Raw genomic sequence first — 22520 nt, 5'->3', positions numbered from 1 at the left:
AAGATGAGTTTGGCGGCTGACCCCTAGTTGCAAAGAGTCGATGAAAAATAATAAACTTGTCCTTATCCTTGTTTAGCCCCAAAAGCTATTTTTCCATTATTTACCGACAATCCACGCCTACGCCCAGGCTTTAAAGTAAAAGGAGGGGAGATTTGAGGTCTCGAGACGCGGGGGACTGTGCTTCCCTTACCGGTCTAGTCACGAGCCACACGCCAACCGAGGAGCCCTGCGCACGCGCCAGCATCTCGCGTGACATTGATGTCACACTTCACGCACGCTTGACGAGACGAAAGATGCTGATTGGCCAACTGGCGGATCATCCTTTAACCGGTTTCGAGACTAACCAATCAGAGTGCGGTGTCGTCAGCCGTGAAACCTCGTGGTGATGAGAAAGAGGAGGAAGCCTTGTTGCTTGAGACTGGGGTTGTCGGCGATCGTTGTGAATGATGAGTGTATTGCGGTAATACAAGAGTGAGGTAATAGATAAGTATTGTGTCTTTGATTGCTGACGTCCTGCCATGTGCGGGTTAGTTGTAATCCCTCATCAGAGCTGGCAATGTCCACAATGACACGGTGATCAAGAATGGACAGTCCCCATGCATGTCAGTGAATAATTGACACAATCGCGCTTTTTTTTTTTTTTTTTTTTTTTGACCGGACTACGTGAAGACAAAAATTACTTATAAACGAGTTTTCTTTCTCTCTCTGAGGGCGGTTCAGTGGCGCAACGGTCATATGCAGTGAAGGTTGGCTGTCCTGGGTTCAACTTTCGTCTTGACCAGGCTGTTCTTTCTTTGCATGTTGGATCTGTTTATAGGGCTGGCTGGCTTGCCTGTGATGAAGCCTTAGCTGCTGGCTCGGCGTAAAACACAAATCCCCATCCCCACCCCGACACTATAGCACTTTCACACTCACATAATCATCAGTGTATCGTTAACGACAAGCTGAAACCGATTGAAAGAATTTCAAACCAACCAATGTCTTCACACACAAAAACACAACAACAACAACAACAACAACAACAACAACAACAACAACAACAACAACAAAATTCTAATGTTCCTATGACACTAAAACTCCGACATTTCAATTTTGTTTGATTCGCAACTCACTTTCCTCCCAACCTCTTAAACTATTCCTAACCTCAACCCCATCACAACATTATATGGCTAATCCAACCTCAATGGCCCACCCAAAACCTGACCCCTAAGCGAAAAAAACAAACTTATTTACCGTAAATAATATTAGTGCTACTGCGCTTTCACGGTCCATGCTCCACTGAGGGTGATTAGGAACGAGAAGTGCGCTACACACCTATATGAAGGTCGTGTCGCTTAATTTAATTCAAACGGATTTGCTTCCACCTAAAGGGATAAAAGAATAGAAAAGGGATTTAAATCTATGGTTCGAGTGGCATGTGATGGTGCTGAAATATGGAGATCCGTTCAGCAATGGTGATCTCAATCAGACCAAACCACTACAATAATAACATTAAAGCTAATTTATAACGGTTTCAAAGGTTAGCTCAAAGCGCTTGACAAAATATAAACACACAGGGAGAATATTCAACATGCAAACGCTACGTCTATAGAATACATAAGGTATCTGGATGAGATTTATAGAGATGAAAGATATTTGCTCCCAGCCTGCTCACTACATTTGAACTAACCAAGCGACTACAGTTCCATTCAGGTAAAATTGGCTGGCTGGCTGGCTGGCTGGTTTAGTAGGAAAGTACAGTGATTTCGCACTTTGAAGATGGGGGGTATGAAGCCCTTTGAACAGGTGTCACATAGTCCCAACCTGCAGTGGTGACAAGCGATCCAGTGTTGTAATCAGCTCACGACAGACGCAACGCGGTAAAGCGAAAGTTGATTGACAGACCGCCAGGTCACGCTGACCCTGTGTGTCGGGCAAACACAAGGCGCCTCACGGTGACAGTCCTTGTTATCTGAGGCAACCATCTGAGACTCACTGACTCACGAGCCTGAGCAGTGGACCAATGAAAACCGCGGTTTCGGATTGTCTAATTATTGACTAAAGTCTGCACCAATCAGAAATGAGTTTCCCCTCTGACTTGGCGCTGCGCTCAATGTAGGTCACTGGGAGATCTCCCTACACTAATATAGTGGAAACATACAGACTTGAGCAATAGTCTAGTTATATCACGTGAAAATGATTTGTTGCAAATTATTTACATGACAACAATAGTGTCTTGCTAAACCAATCAAGTTAGAATTAATTGGTTGTGAAAAGCAGACGGGATCCACCTACAGCCATATGTCTATTCACTGCTCTTAATTTTGTTATGATTGGTGGATGGATAAATAGATGTATATGGGATGTGGAATGACACAGATAAACTTTTCTAAATAACCCAAAAGACACAAGAATAGCTTTTTCCTTCTGCGTCCTTTGCTGTGAAACTTAGTTGGAAAAGCTGTTACTTCCTATAATTGAAAAAGAACAACAACAACAAAATAACCAGTTTTCTTGAAGCTAACAAGTTATGTCAACATTTCTAACAATACATATATATTTATACTTTCATAGGATGAGTAGAACTTTAAAATACTCTCTCTGCGTCTCTGTGTGTGCATAGAATTGTCCCTTTGCCTATATACATGGCTCGTGACACCCTAACATTTTTTCATTAACTAGAAACAGGGGCTGTGATTAAGGTCAGGATTTGGGTAGGGTAAGGAATACTATATTTTATAAAAATATAGTCTATGATCCTCTACAGTCATCCCCTCCAACACATACTTGTGTCATTTCAGCTGGTTGGTCTAATTCCTATCAGTAGAGCTTATTCATTGTTCATAAATTCAGAACAGTCAGTCGATTTATGAATAAAACAAAGAGGGTAAATGCAAAGTAGGTGCAGATGGAGTATAGAAAAATAATCAGCAAGGCAGTGATAGTTAGCTGAGGCAAAGGTACAATGGATATAACTAAAGACACTGTTCCAAATAATATGCATACTTTGCACCATAAACAGCAAAATACTCCTTATTTATATGGAGTAAACAGAAAAGTGTCAGTAAGCAAAATATATATATATAGAGAAAGAGATGAAAGGAAAAATGCAGCAAAACAGCAAATAGGTGTTTATGTAAACAAAACTTTCCATGACTTTCACATATGGTTCAAGAAAAAACATAATGACGAGTAGTGTAGCTAACTTTACTGGAAATAAGGTTGTACAAGTTTACAAAATCGTAATATTTCTTTCTTATGTGACAAAGACGGAAATATTTCTCGCAGTTCACCTACAAAATTACCTGTGTTATGCAAAATGAACATGAGATTTATTTAAAAGAGTTTTGTATAAAAAAAACTTTAACAATGATATGTATAAGATAATCATCTCTCCTTTTGTTCTTCTTTTACACACAAGAGTAAATAAAATATATATTTATGAGCTACTCTTGGGACTAAAGTTTTGTTGTTGACCTTAGCTACACATCTTTGTGACAGACAATGTTAGCAAAGTACTAATACTCCAGTAGAAATGGTAGGTGTGCTTAAGATGATTTCCAGATTATTAGGAACCTCAAATTCCTTTCATGTCTGCAAAAACCATGAAAAATCCATTCTCACAATCCATATTCCTCATACAAACTCCATGCCACATGAAAGGTCCCTCAACACTGTTTGCCTCCCTTAACTATCACAAATGACTTGTCTCAGAAAGGGAGTCGAATCAAGACCTTGTCAAAGCTAGATAATAGAACGACTTGTCTAGTTGGCAATGTAAATTACTGGGTGCTTTTCAAATAGTTCAATGTCCTTTTCCAGCTGCTTCATTTGTCCTTCCATTCGCTCCTTGCGATTCTTCTTGGGAGTGGTGTCTGTGACAACTGAGAGGCTCTGGTACTGTGTGTAGATGTGCTCCCAGTTAGCCTTCAGACCATTGATAATGGTTTGCATTTCCTCTTGAGTTAACCTCCGCAAGGCACCACGTTGGTAATATTCAGCAATGTAAGCATCATATTCTTCCTGTGCCCTTTTCATCTCTTTCTTTCGCTTATCCAGGTAGACTGGTACTTCTCCATATTCCTACAAGAAATAAGTATTCACATGCAGAACTTGCAATATTTCACAAGAAATTATAAAAAATATAATTTTGATAAATGGTTCTTGTATGGTTTATTAGAAAATACTTATTGCATACAAATTCATCATAAATTTGATTTCTTAATAGAACTTAATGTATCCTTCTTCAAAATGCATCCCTGATTGTAAATAATATCAGAGAACAACAAATAGCATCATTTATATAGTATTATTGTATAATTAAGATAAGTTAAGATTGCACAAATAAACCTAAAGTTGTCAAAGGTATACGCTGTAGAATGTTCCAGTGATAAGACTAAAGTGTTTAGTTTAAAGTGAAGTGAAGTTTGAAGTGATCAAATTATTTCTATACATGCGTATGCACGCACGCACACACACACAACCTTCTTGTGGACATAGACTGGTTCCAGGCCTGAAGGCACAAGATTGTGGGCATCTCCATGACGTGTATCTACAAATTTCTTCTTTGGTTTGCTGGGAACTGCTGTAATTGCCTCCACTGCATTTGTGGTGATAAAGTTTTTCGTGGTTTTAAGGCCCATCAGAGGTTTGTCATTCACTTTTGGAACTGGTGGCCGTCGGAAGTCTTCATCAGGATACTTAAAAGGTTCCTCTGTTAAAGATATTCAAGCAAACGTAATGAGTGTATGACTAAAATAATTATTGCTTTTCCCTTTCCTTTTATTTTAAATTAGTATTATTTTCTTTTAAAAGCATCTAGAAGCTTTTTTGGGGGATTGATACAGATTTATACTTCCTAGTAAGACCATGTGCAGACAAAATAGCCACCTCCACATATTGCTATAACTAAATATGTATCAGATTTATTTGTGCAATCTGTGGCCTCAAGTGGTTATCTGGAAGTTTTCTTCTCCATTCTTCCTGTCTAAAACTAACTATCAAAACAAGTCCAGTTATCCTTTAATGTGCTGTACCTGATGAAGCTGTCATTTCAAATTAAATTAAAGCATCTGCTCATGAAAAACTTTTTCTTGCTTTAGCTATGCATGCACTAGACATCCATATAGCAATATAAAATATGCACTCACTAAAAAAACATTCAAATCACCTCCAGGTGATATAAGACTCACTTGTAGGCAAGACCGGCTCTTTCTCATGCTTCTTCAAAAAATCATCTGTTGAAGGCACTGGTTCCTTGGCTAGCCCCATAGTGCGGTACTTGCCACGGCCACTTGTATATTCCTCCTTTACCATGTGTCTAAATTTCGAGGTATATCTGTTCAAGTAAAATCATGTTTTAATTTGTTGTCCTTGCAAATATTTGGCCATTCCCCAAACTGCAATCAGCTTGTTCATTGTATCTTATCTTTCTCAGATGCAAGAAGAGCTGATATTATTATACAGGAAAATAAATGATGGAAGAACAAACAAATAAAGCAGTGCAAGAGCCTATGCTGCAATCATCTGCAAGCAAGATTTAACGTACAATGTTATTTTATCTATGATGAATTCCGAGGCATGCTGTTGTCAAATTGCAGGCATTATAACAAATTAATCCAAGTGTCTTTGAGATTATGTTGTCTGTGGTGTAATTTTAGACATGGCATTTTACTAATGGTATACATTGCACACATATGTTACTTTGTTATATATTTATATTTTTTGTTATATTTGTTTCTCATGAGTTATCATGAAAGAGCATGCTCTCAGTGCTCGAGAAGGGGACATAGCATACAAGGACAAAAGAAGCAACAACTGTGCAGACAAGTAATAAAAGACAAACATGAAAGACAATTAGAAGAATCAGGGAACAAACAGAAAGGATAGAGAATGTCATAAATCTGCAGAGGAAGATGAGCAGGCAGCTTAGTCAACAGAGTGTAACACAACTACTGACGACAAATGAACAGACAAAAATGTGAATGAAAGGGTTAGAAAATTGACCATTATATTGTCCATATGCTCAGAATGTAAAAAGTTCTCATGAAACTAATGGAGATGGTGGATATTTTATGCGTTTATTGATATTAAGATGTCACAATTTATCAAATCCCTGCAAGTGGGGTGGATATGTGGGGTTCATGTGAGAGACATTACATAAATTTGGAAAATAAGGAAATAGTATATCTTAAACACATAATATAATTTGTATTTAGCTATCAATTAATCGTGATCGGTATATTAAAATAGTGGTTTATCTAATATTTATAGGTCACACTTTTATGATAACTTTGTCTGGAAAACATGGATATATTTCGTCAATATATGATTTCCTTATACAACAGCCGAATTAAAATGCGACATGCCAGAAGCCAAATATCCAAGTCCAATGTTAAGTATGTAAAGATCTTTATCGTACTAATTTAATTCATTTGTGTTTCAAACTTATACCATTCAGGAACTACCATTTGAAAATTTGATGCTAATCAGCCTTTGGATGCAAAATGACACTTGAAACAACGAATGTCAGTAATGTGTTGTAGACTCTCTTACCTTTTTTGCTTCTCCTCCTTTATCTCCTCCTGAGGGAGAAGTGCGTAAATAGAGTCTTCCATCGCTGCCTGTCAGAATGTGGCCAGTATTCCCTTTAGGCGTCAACACAACACTGATTGTGCAGTGCTCTTTCCAAGATGTCCGCCAGACCGCGTTGCTATGTCACTGTGTTGGTGTTGCTAGTGACAACGTCAGGGGAGAGCACTCCCTCCCAGTAGCTTATCACCTACTTCTTATTGAGTTCAGTCCCCTGGCATTACCTATTTTGTTATGACAACCTTGCAACCAAGAAAGCTTTCTGGGGTGTTAAAGCTTCGCAATATTATTAAAAAATCTCACAAATAACAACTTCTTCTTTTCTGTGTGTGTGAGAGAGAGAGAGAATCGACTTAACACGAGCCTGAAATATTCAGGTAGGGTTCTACGGAACAGCCTTCCTTCACACCTCCAGCAAACGGAATTTAGTCCATACCAGTCTAGTTCAAGGGTTGTAAAATATCTGTATCAAAGCCTTTGATCACTTGTAGAGACCTTCCATCCAACGTAAACACCCACTGTTCACAAGGAAAAAATGTTCATGAACTAGATGTTACTTATTCAGTAGTCAAAAATCCCTGTCAAATTAGACGACATCTCCTTTGTACATATCTTTGTACATATTCTGATTTTCCCTCTCTAATGCCTTTGTTTTATAGTTAAGCAGTGCTTCAGTTCGCTTTCGTTAGATCGAGGGCTAGATGTTAAAAAAAGCATAGTTTTGCTTATTTTGTTACCTGCATAAATATTTATCATTTTGTCATGTCTCTCTCTCTCACTTACACATACACACACGCTCGCGCGCACGCACATGCATATACACAAGCACACATAAGCGCTCATCAGTTTGAGTTTTTTAATTGATGGTGACTGTGATGGTGTAGATGTGTTGGTAAGTTAGTTTTTAGACGACCTTTATACAGCTCTACATGACTACACGTAATATTCACCACAAAAATTTCGCACAGGTATGGTTCCGCAGATAACAGTTTATTGACGGAATCAGTCCTGAAGGCGATGTGCTCATACACCATGCAATGCTTTGGTCGGCGTCCATCACGACCTGATGGATACTGAGCGACTGCTGTTCACCATCACCACATTAAGCCAGTCTTTTTGTTCGAAATGTGTTCGACTTTTCGACCAGCAGTACTCTTGTGACGTCACCCAGGAACTATATCGTGGCGATGGCGTCGCTGTGCTCCTTAGCTTTCATACGAAGCGTGGCGATGCTGCTCGCTCGTGCGTCGCCCTGCGTTGCTAGGAGACCGTCTGTGTGGCAGCTGGTTGTGTGAAAGGCTTGGAAGCTGTCTGGCGCGGCGCCAACCCCACGGTCCGAAAAATCTGGTTCACAACAAGACAGAAGGTGTCCAACAGACAATTATGGTTATATGTGTGTGTGTGGGCGATCACATCTCGAGTTGTCTGTCGCATTTTATTTATGCCTTCACTCACTCTCTCACGCACGTGCACGCTCTCACGCACGCTAACCTCCAGGACACACGGCCTTTGACTGAGTGACGCAGCAGCGGGCAGCGTTCTTCCCTGTCAGTAATGACGTCATTAACGATGACTGCGCCATGTTGGGTGCCGTCCAGTCCATACTCAGGTTACCATGGAAGTAGACCCCAGGAAGAGGGAGGGAGGGGGCTCCGGCTGATGATGGACACCCAACTTGCGGAGAGGAAGCTGGTGGGGTGGGGGGCAGCGGAGGTGGCAAAGGAGGAGGTAATTTTGAAGTCGCCGGCAGAGCTGCAGAGGACAAGTGCAAAGATAGAGAAAGCGTCTTTGAATAAAGATAAGATCCAAGCTCTCTCTCTCTCTCTCTCTTTCTTTACCATTGGACCAAAGGGCAATATGTATCCCCTACTTTCCATGATGGAAAAAACTGCCAAGATAATAGTCGAGTAAGTCTGCAGAAGACTCGGCAAGATTAAACTTGTCCCTCGTACTGGATAAAATTGCAATATAAGACATATAAACTGGCAAGATAAATGTTTGCTTCATCTCAACTGTGAAGATGAATAGATGCACGCAGGAAGCACGCGCACGTCCACCCACAAATATTCAAAGGCACGCACGCACCCACCCACCCCACACACACAGACAATGGATACACGCAGGTAAGCACGCGCACTTGAACACTCTGGCTGTTGCATTCTTCGATATTAGTCTAAAATATTGCGCTTTCACTTTTATTAATTGTTCTCTCGTCTTACCATGACCTGGATCTTCTCGGCCGGATTGTCTCCCTTGCTGTTGTTTCTGCTGTTTGCGCCACTTTGCCCGGCGGTTTTGGAACCACACCTGGTGACATCACTCACACGAATAAAGTACACTACGATTATCCTCCTTTTTGGAGGATCATGCACTCAGGCGAAATTCACTCAATCTTTCGAAAACATTGCATGCTAATGTTTATGTCTATAAGCAATCCCGATTTTAATGACTTTTTTACAGCTTGATTTTCATGTACCTTCACAAATTATCTTTGTATTATAATTATACCTTCACACACCATTTATGTACAACTAAATCTTCACACATTATCCCCGCAGAACTGGATCTTTACAAATTATCCATGTAGAATCTTCGCAAATCATCCCTGTACAACTACACCTTCACAAATTATCCCTGTATTATAATTATACCTTCACAGACTATTTATGTACAACTACACCTTCACACATTATCCCTGTACAACTATAGTGCTGGAGTGAGTTACCTGTACACGAGCCTCGGTGAGCTCCACTCGCAGTGCAAGTTCCTCGCGGAAGAATACATCTGGATAATGTGTGCGTTGAAACGCGCGTTCCAGCTCCTCCAGCTGTGCGCTGGAAAAAGTAGTTCGGTACCTTCGCTGTTTTCGCCGAGCTGGGGCCGCTGACCATGAAAGAAAATAAAAAGATATGACTAAACACCATTAAAAAAATTCTGTCTCCCCAAAACGTCAGAAGATTTTGTGTTTGAATATACAGTGTTTGTGTTTGTGTACAGTGGAAGCTCGGTTAGCGAACGCCTCGGATACCGAATATTTCGGTTAACGAACAAAAATTTCGTTAAAAGTTTGTCTCGGATAGCGAACAAAATTTCGGATAAAAGAACAGCCACGTGAACCACACGTGACCGACCAGCATGTCATCATTCGCGCTCGCGACACAGTTACGATCAGTCGTTCCTTATCTGTTCGCATCCTTCTTATTTAGTGATTTTTGTGCTTTATTTTAATAAGATAATCCTCAATAATGGCTCCAAAGAAGATTAAGAGCAATTAATAGTAGTGAGGTAATGACAAGGAAGCGGCCAACAAATGAATTGAAAAAGGAAATGATTTCAAAGTATGAAGGTGGCATGCGTCTGTCGGATATGTGATGTATTACCGAAGAGTTTTACAAAAAAGGCAGAAGGAACAGACGCTGGACAAGATTTTTCCTTCAACCTCAAAGCTACAGAAAAAGGAAGTCACCCCGATTTTATAATATCACCTGCTCATGGAGGGGGAATCCAAGCAGTAATTCCACCCCTTCCTCCCCGCACCTGCTTCCAACCACGCCGTCAAAACGGCAAGTTTTCTGATGTTTAAATGCTTTCGTTAATGTTTTTATGTTTATTTAACTCCATTTTTATTGCATTATAACTGTTCTCATTAAAACAAATACCTATATAGCCTGTAACTTTCAAATATTAGCGAGTCAACAGGGGCTGGGAACCAATTAAATCTATTTCCTTTATTTCTTATGGAAAAATTTTTTTCGAATAACGAACATTTCGGATAACGAACAGCTTTCCAGAACGGATTAAGTTTCGTTAACCGAGGTTTCACTGTACACTACAATAGGAGTTTACTTAGAGATGGAAGGATAGTGTATATCAAATATTGTAAATATCACTGAAGCTAAAAACCTAGCGACTGAACATTATATCCTTTCAAGAATTCTAAAGAAAATATCCAACAGTAAAGGGAACCAATTTTCTACTATACAAAAGAATAATACATACCATCAGAGAGGCTATAACTGGCGAGCAAGGTACAAACTCTTAATAGTGTTGTATGGTCATGTATTGGAAAAGGAAAACCAAAGAGTGAAATCATTACACTTACAAAAGTCATCACAGCCCACGGCAAATTATAAATGTAATTATTATTTTGACTATTTAGATTGGCAAACAATTTTTTGCTATGATATAAAACTACCCCTGAGTTTAGATGGTTCTAAATAAAGATTACTGCATCGGATCCCAGATATTCCTTTCTACTTGTAAACTAGTTGGCTCTTCTATGGGTTGATTGTGTATCAAGGATATAAAGACAGTAGAACATTGTTTTGGGGATTGCAAATCTACTCAGAAACTTTGGAATGAGCTAATAGACCAGTTACACCATGCATCCATACATAAAAAGTCAATTACATTATTAAGCAAAGAACTTATTCTTTTTGGCAGAGCTCAAACATGCTAGCAGACACAGTAATAAACCTTATTATACTTTTAACCATGCATTTTATTTCTAAGGATATTATCCATGAATAGGTTTCTAGCTTAATCAATAATGGCTTTGTATCAAAATCTTTTAAATTGAGCCTACACGTCAAACGTGTAATAAAGTGCAAAATAAACCAATATAATGTAATGTAGGGAATATATATAATAACTTTTTAAATTAATATGTAAGTAAATAACATAATATAGGAGTTTAAAGATCATTGAACTTAATTTCCCTGTATTCAAAGAATGAATTGTTTGTCTGTATATTTTTTACTGCCATTAATTGTGATGATTTTTGTGAGGAGACAGAACTATCAAATGGCAGAATATGTACTGCTGTGTAGATGAGGAGACATAGCTATATATATAGCTATAGGTATTGCTGTGTATGTTTCTAGTCTCTGTGAATATGATTTTTTTAAATTTTATTATTTGCCATTTCCCTTGGGGCTCATAGACACAATATATATATATATCAACAACAAGTTATTCTTGTGTTTGTTTTTAGAGAATTTATTCTATTTTCCTGTTTTTGATACTCTGAGTTGACTTTGAATGTGAATTAGGATACATATTTAAAAAAATATTCTTACTGCTATCTTATTCTGCAGTAGAATTTCATTTTGCTAGTTTCTATGGTAGAAAAGTAGACACTTGTCTTGCCGGTTTTACAGGAAACGAAGGGGTAGAAACGGTCATGACAACGTTTGGCTTTTTTTTATTCGTATGTATCCCTCCATCTGATGCATGCAGACGGTTGCTGGCTTTTCAAAGACATACCAACTCAATTTGCTTTCACTGTTTTCAGAGACGGCTTTAAAAAGAAATGAGTATGAACAAAACAGACTTCGAATAAGATTTCCGAGAGCGGGAAGCTGCGGAGAAAACACTGTACACAAGGGCCGCCAACAAGAGCGGGAGGGACGGCGGGAGGGGTTCAATCATATCTAATTACTGCCCTTTAATTGCATGCCGACGGTCTCCCTTTGCAAGGCTTCTTTCTAATTGGTCAGCGGCCTGTGAGAGGTTTCCTCCTCACGCTCCGGGCGCACGCACTGACACGTGGTAGGTGGCGCTGTCGTCGTTTGGGCAAGATGGCGACACAAGACAAGCCTTTCTACCCCCTCCTCCATCCAAAAACACAGAAAAAAAGAAACCGTGGCGATGCCCAGACAGCTCCATATCGCGAGCTCCTAATACGATGTCAGGATCGGAAGAAAAATAGTTGTATTGTGTCGAAATGTGTTCACATAATTGGTAACTGTGCAAAAATCTGATGAAAAGGCTATACTTTTTCATTGCCTTTTCTGCCATCAGATATCTCCTCCCAACAATCCTCCCTTGGCTCATTTTATAAAATCACACACACAGACACACACTTCTACACACTATACACTTTTATGCAGGTGTGTGTGTGTGTTATACACGCGTTCACCAGCAAGTAAGTAGGGAAATATCTCTAGCTTTAGTCTACCTGACTACTCGTGACCCTTACCCCCAGCTGACTGTTCTTCATTCCTGGTACGAGCGCCGTCTACAGTACCCTGGGTGGACACGACCATAGAACTGGGTACGCTGGTGGAGGGCTGAGTCTGTGTTACACATGGTGTTGATGGGAACTCTGTTTGAAGAAAGAGAAACAAAGCGAGGATCGAGAGGTTTGCTGCCAACTTATACCATATCCATAAATTACCATAAATTAGGATAAATAGAATTAGCACAGGAGCACTCCGGGTTCTCACCCATCTGATGCTGATATTTTCATCGAAACTGTTTCCTTTACCGTGCTATGACATGCTGTTGTCAAGTAAGGAGGTACTGAAAATACTATACAAAGTTAAAAAATATATGTGTATCGTCCATTCCGTTTCCAGAGGTGGTCCTTCTGTGACAACTGAGAGGGAATTGACAGCTGGCATGAAGTTTTATCTCAGGAGTGTCAGAAAAAAAATCAGTGTTTGCTCACCGGGGAAGCCATGAACTAGCATCAAGACGCCATGTAAATTGTGGCCAATGTGTACAAATCTCCAGGAAAACAGAGATACACAATGGCATTTCGTCCATCTTAGCCGGTTGGGGTGGATAAGTTGTGGACGGGGTAGTAGAAGAGCTGAGGAGAGGGCGCGTTTGAGGTAAACTTTAACAAATCTTAGAGATGATGAGGATGATGAGGAGCAGGAGGAACAGGAGGAGGAGGATGAGGATCAATGTCTGTAGCATACACACCTGAAAACTTTTCTTGGTCCGCTGAGCCGGTGTGGAGATCGTCCCTTGGTGAGTTTGTAGACACCAGCTGTTGAGACAGAGGCGTCGCCAGCAGGCCGCTGAAGCTGTAGTGAGAAGGAGGCGGGGGAAGGTATCGCAGGTCAAGGTCAGATGCCTCCGGGTTCGAGGGCAAGGTCCCGAGGGAGAGGCCATAGCGGCCTGGGGGTGTGGGCGGGGTGATGCTGTGATGATGGTGGTGGTTGTGGAGGTTGGCATGGGGGTGGGGTGGTGGAGGGTCGTCTGCTCGGCTCTGCTCCATGAGGAACCTGTCCAGAGCGCGGTCCATGTCTAAAAAGGTTATCAGAGAGAGCTATCCAGAAATGTCATATTAAAATGTCATACAAAAACATGTCAGAAAGGTCATCCACAAGACATCTTCCTAAGGCTGAAGAGACTACTCAGCCCCATTAGCATTTTTACTGCTGTCAGAAGGCTTGATCTTCTCCTCTTTAGCCCCAAATTCAGCAGGAAGCTCAAACTGACTGCTGTGAAAATGTGAGAGTAAGGCATTAACATCTGAGTTCCATTTATGTCTAAGGGTGGGAAACTAGAGTTTGTACAATATCCTTCATGATCCTCCAAATCTCTTTATATTCAAGTTCCTTCCGACAGTTTCATCAGGTCTCAGATCTTTATGTTCAGAGAGGCACAACCAATAGTCTTTCTTCCGTTCATTAGATAACTCCTGGACAAGGGAGATTAAATCCCAGGGAAGAAATTGTAATGCTTTGAGTGGGAGGAGAAATTGGAGGAACGGTTTGCAGGAAGGGGCAGTTTTCGGAATTGTTTGTTGGACAAATGTACTTACAGTTCTTAGTTACACACATCCGAGCTGCACAATAGCACTGCATCTTTCCTCTCTTTTCTCAAACCAAAATATATTTTTGGCCAAATTCTAACTTTATAAAACAATGTGAGTTTTGAGCACTAAAGCCAGCTGTAAGGATTTCTTACATTGTGCCATTCATTCTATTGAATTCGATGACTTAGTTGAATACTTCTTTTTACCGTGATATTTATAGTGCCACTAATTGTGATATAGAGATCAATTAAGGTAATTAAGAATTTATGTAAGAATTTATATTTACAATATTAGTCTGATTATGGCAGAGGAATACACATGGCCAACTGAGAACCAATTGCTTTCGCATTATTATTTATAGGTTTAATATTGTAATAATTACTAAAAAGCTAAGTAAAGAAAGATGTAATTATGTACGTGCGCGCGTAGTGTTTGTGTGTGTGTGTGTGTGTGGATTTTTTGTGTAAGTGAAGGTGGAACGGGTATGTGTACGTGTGTGGATGAAGAGAAGGGGTATGACTGACATCGCATTGACCTCTGGTGACGCTTCATTTCCACAAGAATAAATAAACACAGTTAAATTGTTATAACTGTGTATAACTGCAAAAGCTCCTTCAGTCCGAAATCTTAATGCACATGCAAAAACTGAAGTGAAATATTTTTCTCCTCTACAATCTCATTCTTCAATTTATTTCATTTATTCTTTCATGTCTCCCACCCCACCTTCACGAGAAACATCGCGTTCGCGAGCAGCGACTGATGATATCATGTATTTGGAATTTAAACTAAGAAAATAATAAATTAAAATCGGATGCAGCTAACAGGTTTGATTAACAAATTAAATAAATACACATAGGATTTCAAGTATGATATTTTGGTTGTCTGCAAAAAATTGTTAGTGACATTAATTTGTTTAAATTTCTCTTCAGACAATTGAGGATTTCTGTTCTCGACCTCCAAGCAGTTTTCAAGTCTGTATTTGCGTTAAGAAATTCTGAGATTGACGAAGAAAATGAAAATTTTTTTAAAAATAATAATGACATAGAAGAGTCAAACAGAAAAAGTTCCAAAAATATTTTTTACCAGTCGTTAATGACTTTGTTGTTTTTAAAACTATTTTTATGCGATTTTGCATATGGCGAAGAAAGGAATATTCACAGCATGAGACTTGTTTATGACTCAAAGACAAGCAGAGCGCGAGAGAGAAGAATAAAATGGCATCAACAATGGTTAATCTGCAGATTAAGATATTAGGCACCTACACTTGACTCCCAGCGGCGCTTCTGTAGACGGCTTGACGCAAGGCTACGACACGGGTTGTTGTTGTTGTAGTCGTCGTCGTCGTCTTGGAGGTTGCTGGACGCCGTGGCGTGCTGGCGGTGGTTGGTAAATGTAATTTGGATGTCGCCTGGGCTGTGGATGTCCAGTCGGCGCGGCGCCAGATTTAATATTGGCCATTACCGGCACTTGTAAGGGTTCCATTCTCTCTGCATGCGCATTTCCCACCAATAGGATTTGATTTGGCGGTCATGTGATTAACCTTCTGACCCCTGTTACAAGCGCGGACTCTGGCTGGCAGAGAGAAGAAACCTTACAGACTTTAGTTTTTAGCTCGCCAGGGGTTAATGCTGCTCAACTTTCCCCGGCAACGCAGACGGTAGACAGATCGCTAGGGATCTCATCCACCGAGCACGTGTACCCTGAATGAACGGTTCTCAAAGAACCTTCACCCGGATTACAGTTTTTTTTTTCTTTCTCAACCACAATTTTTCCTCAGAGTAGATTCCTTCAAATGTAGGTGTTTCGTGTAAAAAGAGTGCAGTAGCTATTCATACACCGAACAGCAAGGTGAATCGGTCTTCGTGGACATGTTGGTGTCGTGTACATTCAATGCCTTGGAAAGATCATGTGTCTGATATACCCACCATCCATCGTATACACACACACACGCACTCAAGGTTCAGATTATCAGCGCATTAAATAATAAAGGCATCTGGATGTTCTACGACATTCAGACTATAAACTAAAACGACCATCGTCAAAAGAGCGACTGCTCGTCATCAACGAAAAGTAACAGGCAGCAATGAAAAAACGATGACAATGTCATCAGGACAAAAGTTTCACTTGTTGATTTCCCTACGTGTTTCTCTGTCTGTCTGTCTGTCTGTCTGTCTGTCTGTCTGTCTGTCTGTCTGTCTGTCTCATGGTTTCCTCCTTGCTTTTAGTTTACGTTACCCTTAAGGAATTAAATTTCGTGTAACGAAAAAGTTCTGGAACTTTCCTTCATCCTTGGCGATCGATGATTCGGAAAGCCAGCGCCACCTAGTTTTCTTCGCAGCGTGACGGGGAATGTCGTGCCGCGTATGTTGGCGGTCTTCCTGCCCAGAAATCTTGCACAGCTTCTCCTCCCTGCAACTTCCCTGACGTCAGTAGAAGTTAGTCCTGAAGCTGGCTGTCAGCTGCGCCCTTTGATTACTGCGTGTGAGGCTGTTGCTAAAACCTTTGCCAAGAGGGTTTCAACAAAAATAATGGAAGAGTATGAGGATGCTACACAAAAATAGTAAATGTAATAAAATCACTATATACAAACTTTCTCTGTCACGTGATTTGTAGCAACAACAAGCTAACGGACAACTTCAACATTACGACTGGTGTCAAACAGGGATGATTTCTCTCACCGTTTCTATTTATACTGGACATGGACTGGCTCATGAAACAAAGAGGAATCCGTTGAACACTTACATCTTTACTAGAAGACATAGATTAAGCTGATGGCATTGTTACCTTTCTATCCAGCACAAAGATGCACAGAAAAAGATCATCAATCTGACCAAAACAGCATCAAAAATAGGCAGCCTAGTAACAACAAATGAAGATATAGAGAAGGAGCTGAAGAATATAATCATCAAAGCAAATCAAGCCTTTTCCATGTTAAAAGAAATTTCTGAGTGCAAAGCTCTAAGGAGGAATACAAAATTAAGAATCTACAGAAGCAATGTGCTTTCGGTCTCACTCTGTGAAAGTGAGAGCCGGAAGATATCAGCAAAAATCAGACAGAAACTTGGGATCTTTCAAACCAAATATCTGAGGAAAAGGTTCACGATATTTTGGCCGAACACTATTACTAACAAAAGAAATCCGTACAACAGCCAGCTGCACAAATCTGACATCCAAAACCCAGAAAAAAAGATTGAAATGACTAGGGTATGTGTGCAGAATGAAACCAGAGGCATCACACAAAACAGACCTTCATTGGACAGCTGATGGCAAGAGGAAGCATGGTCTGTAGAGAGAGCCAAAGAACCAGAAAATGTCCTGGAATAGCATGGCTAAACTTGTTGCTGACAGAAACAATTGGATGTCTCTAGTGGACCTTATGTACCACCACAGGTACGAAGAGGACTACTCAAGAATGGGATGGAGAGATAGGTAATCAAGGGGGAAATTTAGTATGCTGGTCTTTAACAAAACCGGTAAAATTTTCATAATTTCATAATCTCTATATTCAATCTTCAAGACATCAGATTATGATACCTGTGACAGCTGTTGTCATGGAAACTGATGGTGGAGGGAGGAGTTTCAGACCTAGCTAACTCATCAAATGTAGGAACAGTAAAGTTGATTACTTTTATGATTCCCCCGTCATTTCAAGAAATATTTTTCGTTATTCTGACAGTGAACAAAAATTGACTTTTATTTACAAAAATGTGATTTCTTTTTCCTAGATAGATGATTGACACCAGAGTAATTTCAAATTGAAGTTCTGCTTCAACTGTCCTGTCTTCCGCCAAGTCACAAGGTTCTGTGGGATGAGTATCATCTTAGATGGCGACCTAAAGTGTGGATAGCTGGAAAGGTGGATAGTCAAAATGTTCCTGTTGTACATTATTTTGTCTGAGAATTTTCTGTTGGTTTCCCTGGTCGATCTGTCTGTTCTGCCTTTTCCCCTACTTCCTCTTTCATTTATTAATTTATAGTTTTCTTCTCTTCTTTCTTTTGCTTTTTTTTTTTTTATCGTTTATCATTCATTAATTTTTACCTTTTTTGTCTTGTTTGTAGTGTTTTTATAGCTTTCAGCTTTCATTTATTTTTTGTTTGTTTATTTTATCATCGTGAAATCTTTCTTTCATTCTTTTATTTTTATGCTTTTTCTTTTGTTGTTTGCTCCTTTTGTTCAAATTTTTTCCTTTTTTAACTCATTGATTATTTTTATCTTCCGTTTACTTTTTTATCTTTAGTTTTTTTCTTTTTTATAATGTGTTCATTCTTTTATTCTCCCTTTCTAACCTTTATCGTTTGTTTATATCTCTTGCTGTCTTATTCTTGCGAGCCATACAGTCTCAACAAACACAAGTCAACACTTGGCTTCAAACTATTTATTGTTAGAGTTGAAAAACAATATCAGCAGTTCAGAACATGCACGAACCGTCCAAACAATTCCGCGTGAAAATGCACGCAGACGCACGGACGAATGGTGACAACAATGGAACGGTGCCTGACTAATGATGCATAGTCCAAATTACTTCTCACATGAAAACATACTTTGCATTTGACCCAAAGACACTACTCTCTCTCTCTTCCTTTCTCTCTTTCTTTCTCTCTTGATCTCCCTGCCTTTCTCTCTTTCATTCTTTCTCTGTGTCTTTCTCGCTATCTCCCTCTTTCTCTCTTTCTTTCTCTCTCTTTCTCTTATGGCACCTTCACCACATAGTTCATGAGTATGGTGACTAAAGAAAGTGGAAAAACTGAAGGAGCAGCACGACAGTGAAGAGCTCATCCTCAGACTAAATATCACACGTGTCTTTCCCTCGTTCTGGGATAACTGCAGCAAGGTGGAGCGGACAAGCTCATGGTTTGATGGGCTTCATTTTCACCACAGACATACTATGTCATTCCACTAACCAGTTCTAGATTTCCATACATTTTCAGAGAAGCAGCTTCGACTTTGCCAAGTGACTCCCCCTCGTGATTGCTTTTGTTGGCCAGGTGTTGACAATGGTCCATCCAACCCATACGAGTGGCTGCAGGACACAATGTTTGTGGGAGCTGTAAACTTGATCTCCTACCTACCCTGTTGAAATTTCTTCATTTGTTCCCCTTTATTTCACCATCCACCGTGATGTCTTCGCTTGAAATAAACCAATCTCTTGTTTGACATTAACAGCTTGGTGACAAACGAAACTAAAGCAACCGTAGGTATTCACAGCGCACGCACGCACACAAATCATCGACATACGAACACACTTGCAAATACATAGTATGAGAATACCGGCACCTGTTTTCTCGTTATCTCAGTCACCATCATTTTCATCTCTTATCGCCAAGTTCACGATGGGTGCCTGATCGAAACACTAAAAGACTAGAACGAGGATTTAACGAGGGTTGATGTGCATCACTTGTCACGATGATTCGGATTGTGTGTGAGAACTACAAGCTGCCCCTCAGGAAAGTTTATTCTGAGCAAATACTGTGCAAGAGTGTTGCCCTTAAATCACTTTAGTCTGTACAGAATCTCATTAGACTGCAGTGATCTCTCAGTTTTTAAGAAAAGATTTTTCATTCAATTAAGTCAAAAGCGTTATAGTTCAATCCTATGCAATCTATATTTCTGTTATAGCTCAAAATCACTGTTATAGTCCAATCCTAAGTAATATATGTCAATGAACCATAAAAAATATTGTTTATTAATTTCTACTTTCACTTTGCCTCTAGCTATTGTCTAGTAATTTCTATGCTACGTGTTTTGTGGGGTTTCTTTTTTTGAAAGTCTGAAGTTTATTTTTTCTCTCTCGAAAAGTATTCACCCTGTGATTTTCTTATTAACACTTGATACAAAAAAATGGTATTCTGGATTCCAGGTTTTCTATCCGTTTCGTAGATTGGACGCAGATTAGGTCCCACCTCTGGCAACTGAAAAAATGAGATTTCAAAAATAAAATATTTATTGATGAGCGCCAGTGACTACAGGTGGTCGGTGCTTCCTGAAAGTCCCACAGCTGCACGTGTAGTAAGGACAGAGTAGCTTCGCGCGTCGCCTTGCGTTCCAATGGTCATGGAAGACTTAAACATTAACCGACGATGACGTAATAGCAGAAGGTGAGCAGGTCAAGGCCACGGAGTAAATAACGTCACAAGTCCGACTGAATGCAGCTGAAAGTCTGTCACTCATGTCACGTGACGTGTGATTGTCTACTTCATGGCTAGACGCCTCGTTTCCGTCCATTGGCTGTTCTGGTCGTTTCTTGTAGAATCTCGGTGCCTGTCTTATTGCACGTCCCCTCAAAGGCTCATGTTTGAAAGACTAGGGTATGATCTCTCGACCGTTTGCTGATGTATCGACTCTAGAAGGCCCCATGGTCCTTACACAGTGACCCGTCTCTCATTGTTGTCCAGTGAACATTTTCATCGACCCTTTCGTCGTCTTCGAGTGATGACAGAACAGAGGAAATATCTGAGACGCTTGTTGTTAGTTCTGAACGGAGGTTCCAGTGTCTGAGTTCTTGATGCTGGTAATGTCTTGAGTAACGACTGTTGCTCTTGCGCACGGCAACAAACGTTGGAATCAAAGGCCGGTTACTCGCCTAAAGCAACCCTTACGCAAGTTAGACAACTCGTTCATGCTTGCACGGAAGACCGCCTGTCTTCCGGAGACGAAGAAAAGTCCTTCAGCTCTCCAGAATCTTCAACAAGTCCAGCTGAAAGCTAGAGGTTTGGTCACGCAAGTTCCTGTCAACACAGCTTTGTTTACCCATCTGGAATGGCCGCTGAAGAGAGCCAGGAAAAGGTGAAGGATGCTTCCCACAACTGAAAAAACGAGCCACTCACACATGGGGCAAGTCGTACGAACTCATTATCCACCGAAGTCACACACAGACCGGTCTTGTCCAACCGCAGCTGCCCGTCCTGAAAAGTGACACAAAAGAGAAAAATCCCTCTGTCAACTAAAAACAGAAAACATGGTTTTGAAGTTGTGCACGCGGCACTTTCACTTTTCACGAAATGTTGATATCTGCTTTTATCAAATTAACAGCTATTTTGCTCTCGCCCATAATTTTAAGTATGATTAAAGCAGAAAAAACACAAAAGATCCTTCCATGAGAACAGCTTCTTTAAAAGCCTATGCTTTTTTTCAAAAGTTTTTCTTTTCCTCTTTTTTCTGTCTGTCTCTGCCTTGCTTGCTACAGCTCATTTTTGTACTTAAAGTCACCAAGGGTCTTTCTTTTTTATACTCACCACAAGGTTCCACTGTGGCTGAGGCAGATGGCAACCATAGAGAGTCAAGTGTTTATTTGGTCCAGGTACCACGCACCCACCACCCGCCTCCAATACCCCGGATAGGAAGAGCTGTATGGTCTGCAAGAAAAAAGAGGCGTTTGTTGTTTATGGACCTGAGGCCAAAGATAATAATTATTATAATAACAACGAGAATTTTAGACCCACTCGTCGTCGTCGTTGTCTCATCATCATCACTTTCTCTAAATTTGAAGAAGGCAAGAAGCATTACACATTAGGCTCTTCTTTCTATTCTACGCTCTATCATCTCTAGAAAGAAAAAAGTTTAACTAAATTAAACTTATTCAGACAACTCGTTCATGCTTGCGCGGAAGACCGCCTGTTTTTCAACTCTCCATTATCTTCAAAGTCCAGCTGAAAGACAGAGATTTGATCATGCAAGTTTCTGTCAACAAAAAAATGTAAGTTGTTTTTTCCCCACTTACCTGATTTTTGCCCCCTTGACAGGCCTCAAGGCGCAGGTCATCGGGTGACCCGAATTTTGCGGTCAGACAAAGTAAGCTGCCTTTATTTTTTAGCTGTTGACAAACGCAGAATATGGAGACTTTATTTTGAGTAAGACGTGCAAAACGAAATCTAGAATGAAATAAATAAAAAAGAGAACGAAAAAAAAGTTAAAATTCATAAAACCAATCTAAACGTTGAAACTTACTTCATTCATAGTACATAGACTGTCCTTCACCTTTTACATTACATTTACATTTTTTAAAAAAAAACCCGATCTTATTTTGTAAGTTTAAAATGTCTTGATTGTATCCAGTACACACAAAATCATCAACAGGGCAGGGTTCCATTAGATAGAAGAGCCATAAACTATCGAAAACTAGGCAAAGATACAGACACAGAATTCCTCATGATGCTCACAACAAAAGGCAGAGCAGTGTCCCCTTACATTTTACTTCAAAGTCAGCCGATTTTCTTTTTAAATAAAAGGTCAAACAGATATTTACACAAAACGAGATTTTTTTGTGTTTTGTAGAAGAACAGACGATTTTCTTTTCTTCTTAGAAATTTAAACAATGAAATAGACACACTCTCTCTTTAGCCTGACTTGTAATGGAGGCCAACTTAAAGACGAAACTTTTTGTTTATTTATTAATATAAT

General features: G+C 39.9%; 3 protein-coding genes across 4 annotated transcripts in view; all 3 read right to left on the bottom strand.

Moving 5' to 3' along the window:
* Nucleotides 1–3172: 3172 nt before the first annotated feature.
* LOC112565056 (enkurin-like) lies at nt 3173–6709 on the bottom strand. Its single transcript, XM_025240301.1, has 4 exons — nt 6535–6709; nt 5172–5317; nt 4464–4693; nt 3173–4062 (listed from the first exon to the last, which is right to left on the bottom strand). Exons 1-4 carry the CDS (start codon nt 6594–6596, stop codon nt 3745–3747), a joined length of 756 nt encoding a protein of 251 aa, XP_025096086.1. The 5' UTR covers nt 6597–6709; the 3' UTR covers nt 3173–3744.
* A 716-nt stretch (nt 6710–7425) lies between these two features.
* On the bottom strand, nt 7426–15863 carry LOC112564626 (ALX homeobox protein 1-like). 2 transcript variants are annotated; one of them, XM_025239578.1, is made up of 7 exons: nt 15385–15863; nt 13282–13608; nt 12551–12676; nt 9296–9453; nt 8790–8877; nt 8062–8322; nt 7426–7914 (listed from the first exon to the last, which is right to left on the bottom strand). In XM_025239578.1, the coding sequence occupies exons 2-7, from the start codon at nt 13604–13606 to the stop codon at nt 7745–7747; spliced, it is 1128 nt and encodes a 375-aa protein (XP_025095363.1). In that variant the 5' UTR covers nt 13607–13608; nt 15385–15863; the 3' UTR covers nt 7426–7744. The 2 variants fall into 2 exon arrangements, with proteins under 2 accessions (XP_025095363.1, XP_025095364.1); XM_025239579.1 differs by lacking the exon at nt 15385–15863 and having other exon boundaries at nt 13282–13688.
* A 2620-nt stretch (nt 15864–18483) lies between these two features.
* Nucleotides 18484–22520, bottom strand: part of LOC112564391 (polypeptide N-acetylgalactosaminyltransferase 16-like) — a 57422-nt gene continuing 53385 nt past the window's right edge. Inside the window, exons 9-11 of the mRNA XM_025239164.1 lie at nt 21841–21933; nt 21356–21475; nt 18484–21025 (exon numbers count right to left, since the gene is read on the bottom strand). Coding sequence (XP_025094949.1) covers nt 20867–21025; nt 21356–21475; nt 21841–21933 — 372 coding nt within the window. The 3' untranslated portion in view covers nt 18484–20866. The remainder of the gene's footprint in view (nt 21026–21355; nt 21476–21840; nt 21934–22520) is intronic.

The sequence above is a fragment of the Pomacea canaliculata genome, linkage group LG5 (assembly GCF_003073045.1).
Source record: "Pomacea canaliculata isolate SZHN2017 linkage group LG5, ASM307304v1, whole genome shotgun sequence".
NCBI lineage: Eukaryota > Metazoa > Mollusca > Gastropoda > Architaenioglossa > Ampullariidae > Pomacea > Pomacea canaliculata.
The sequence above is the reverse complement of the archived record's forward strand: the minus strand, read 5'-3'. Positions and strand labels throughout refer to the sequence as shown.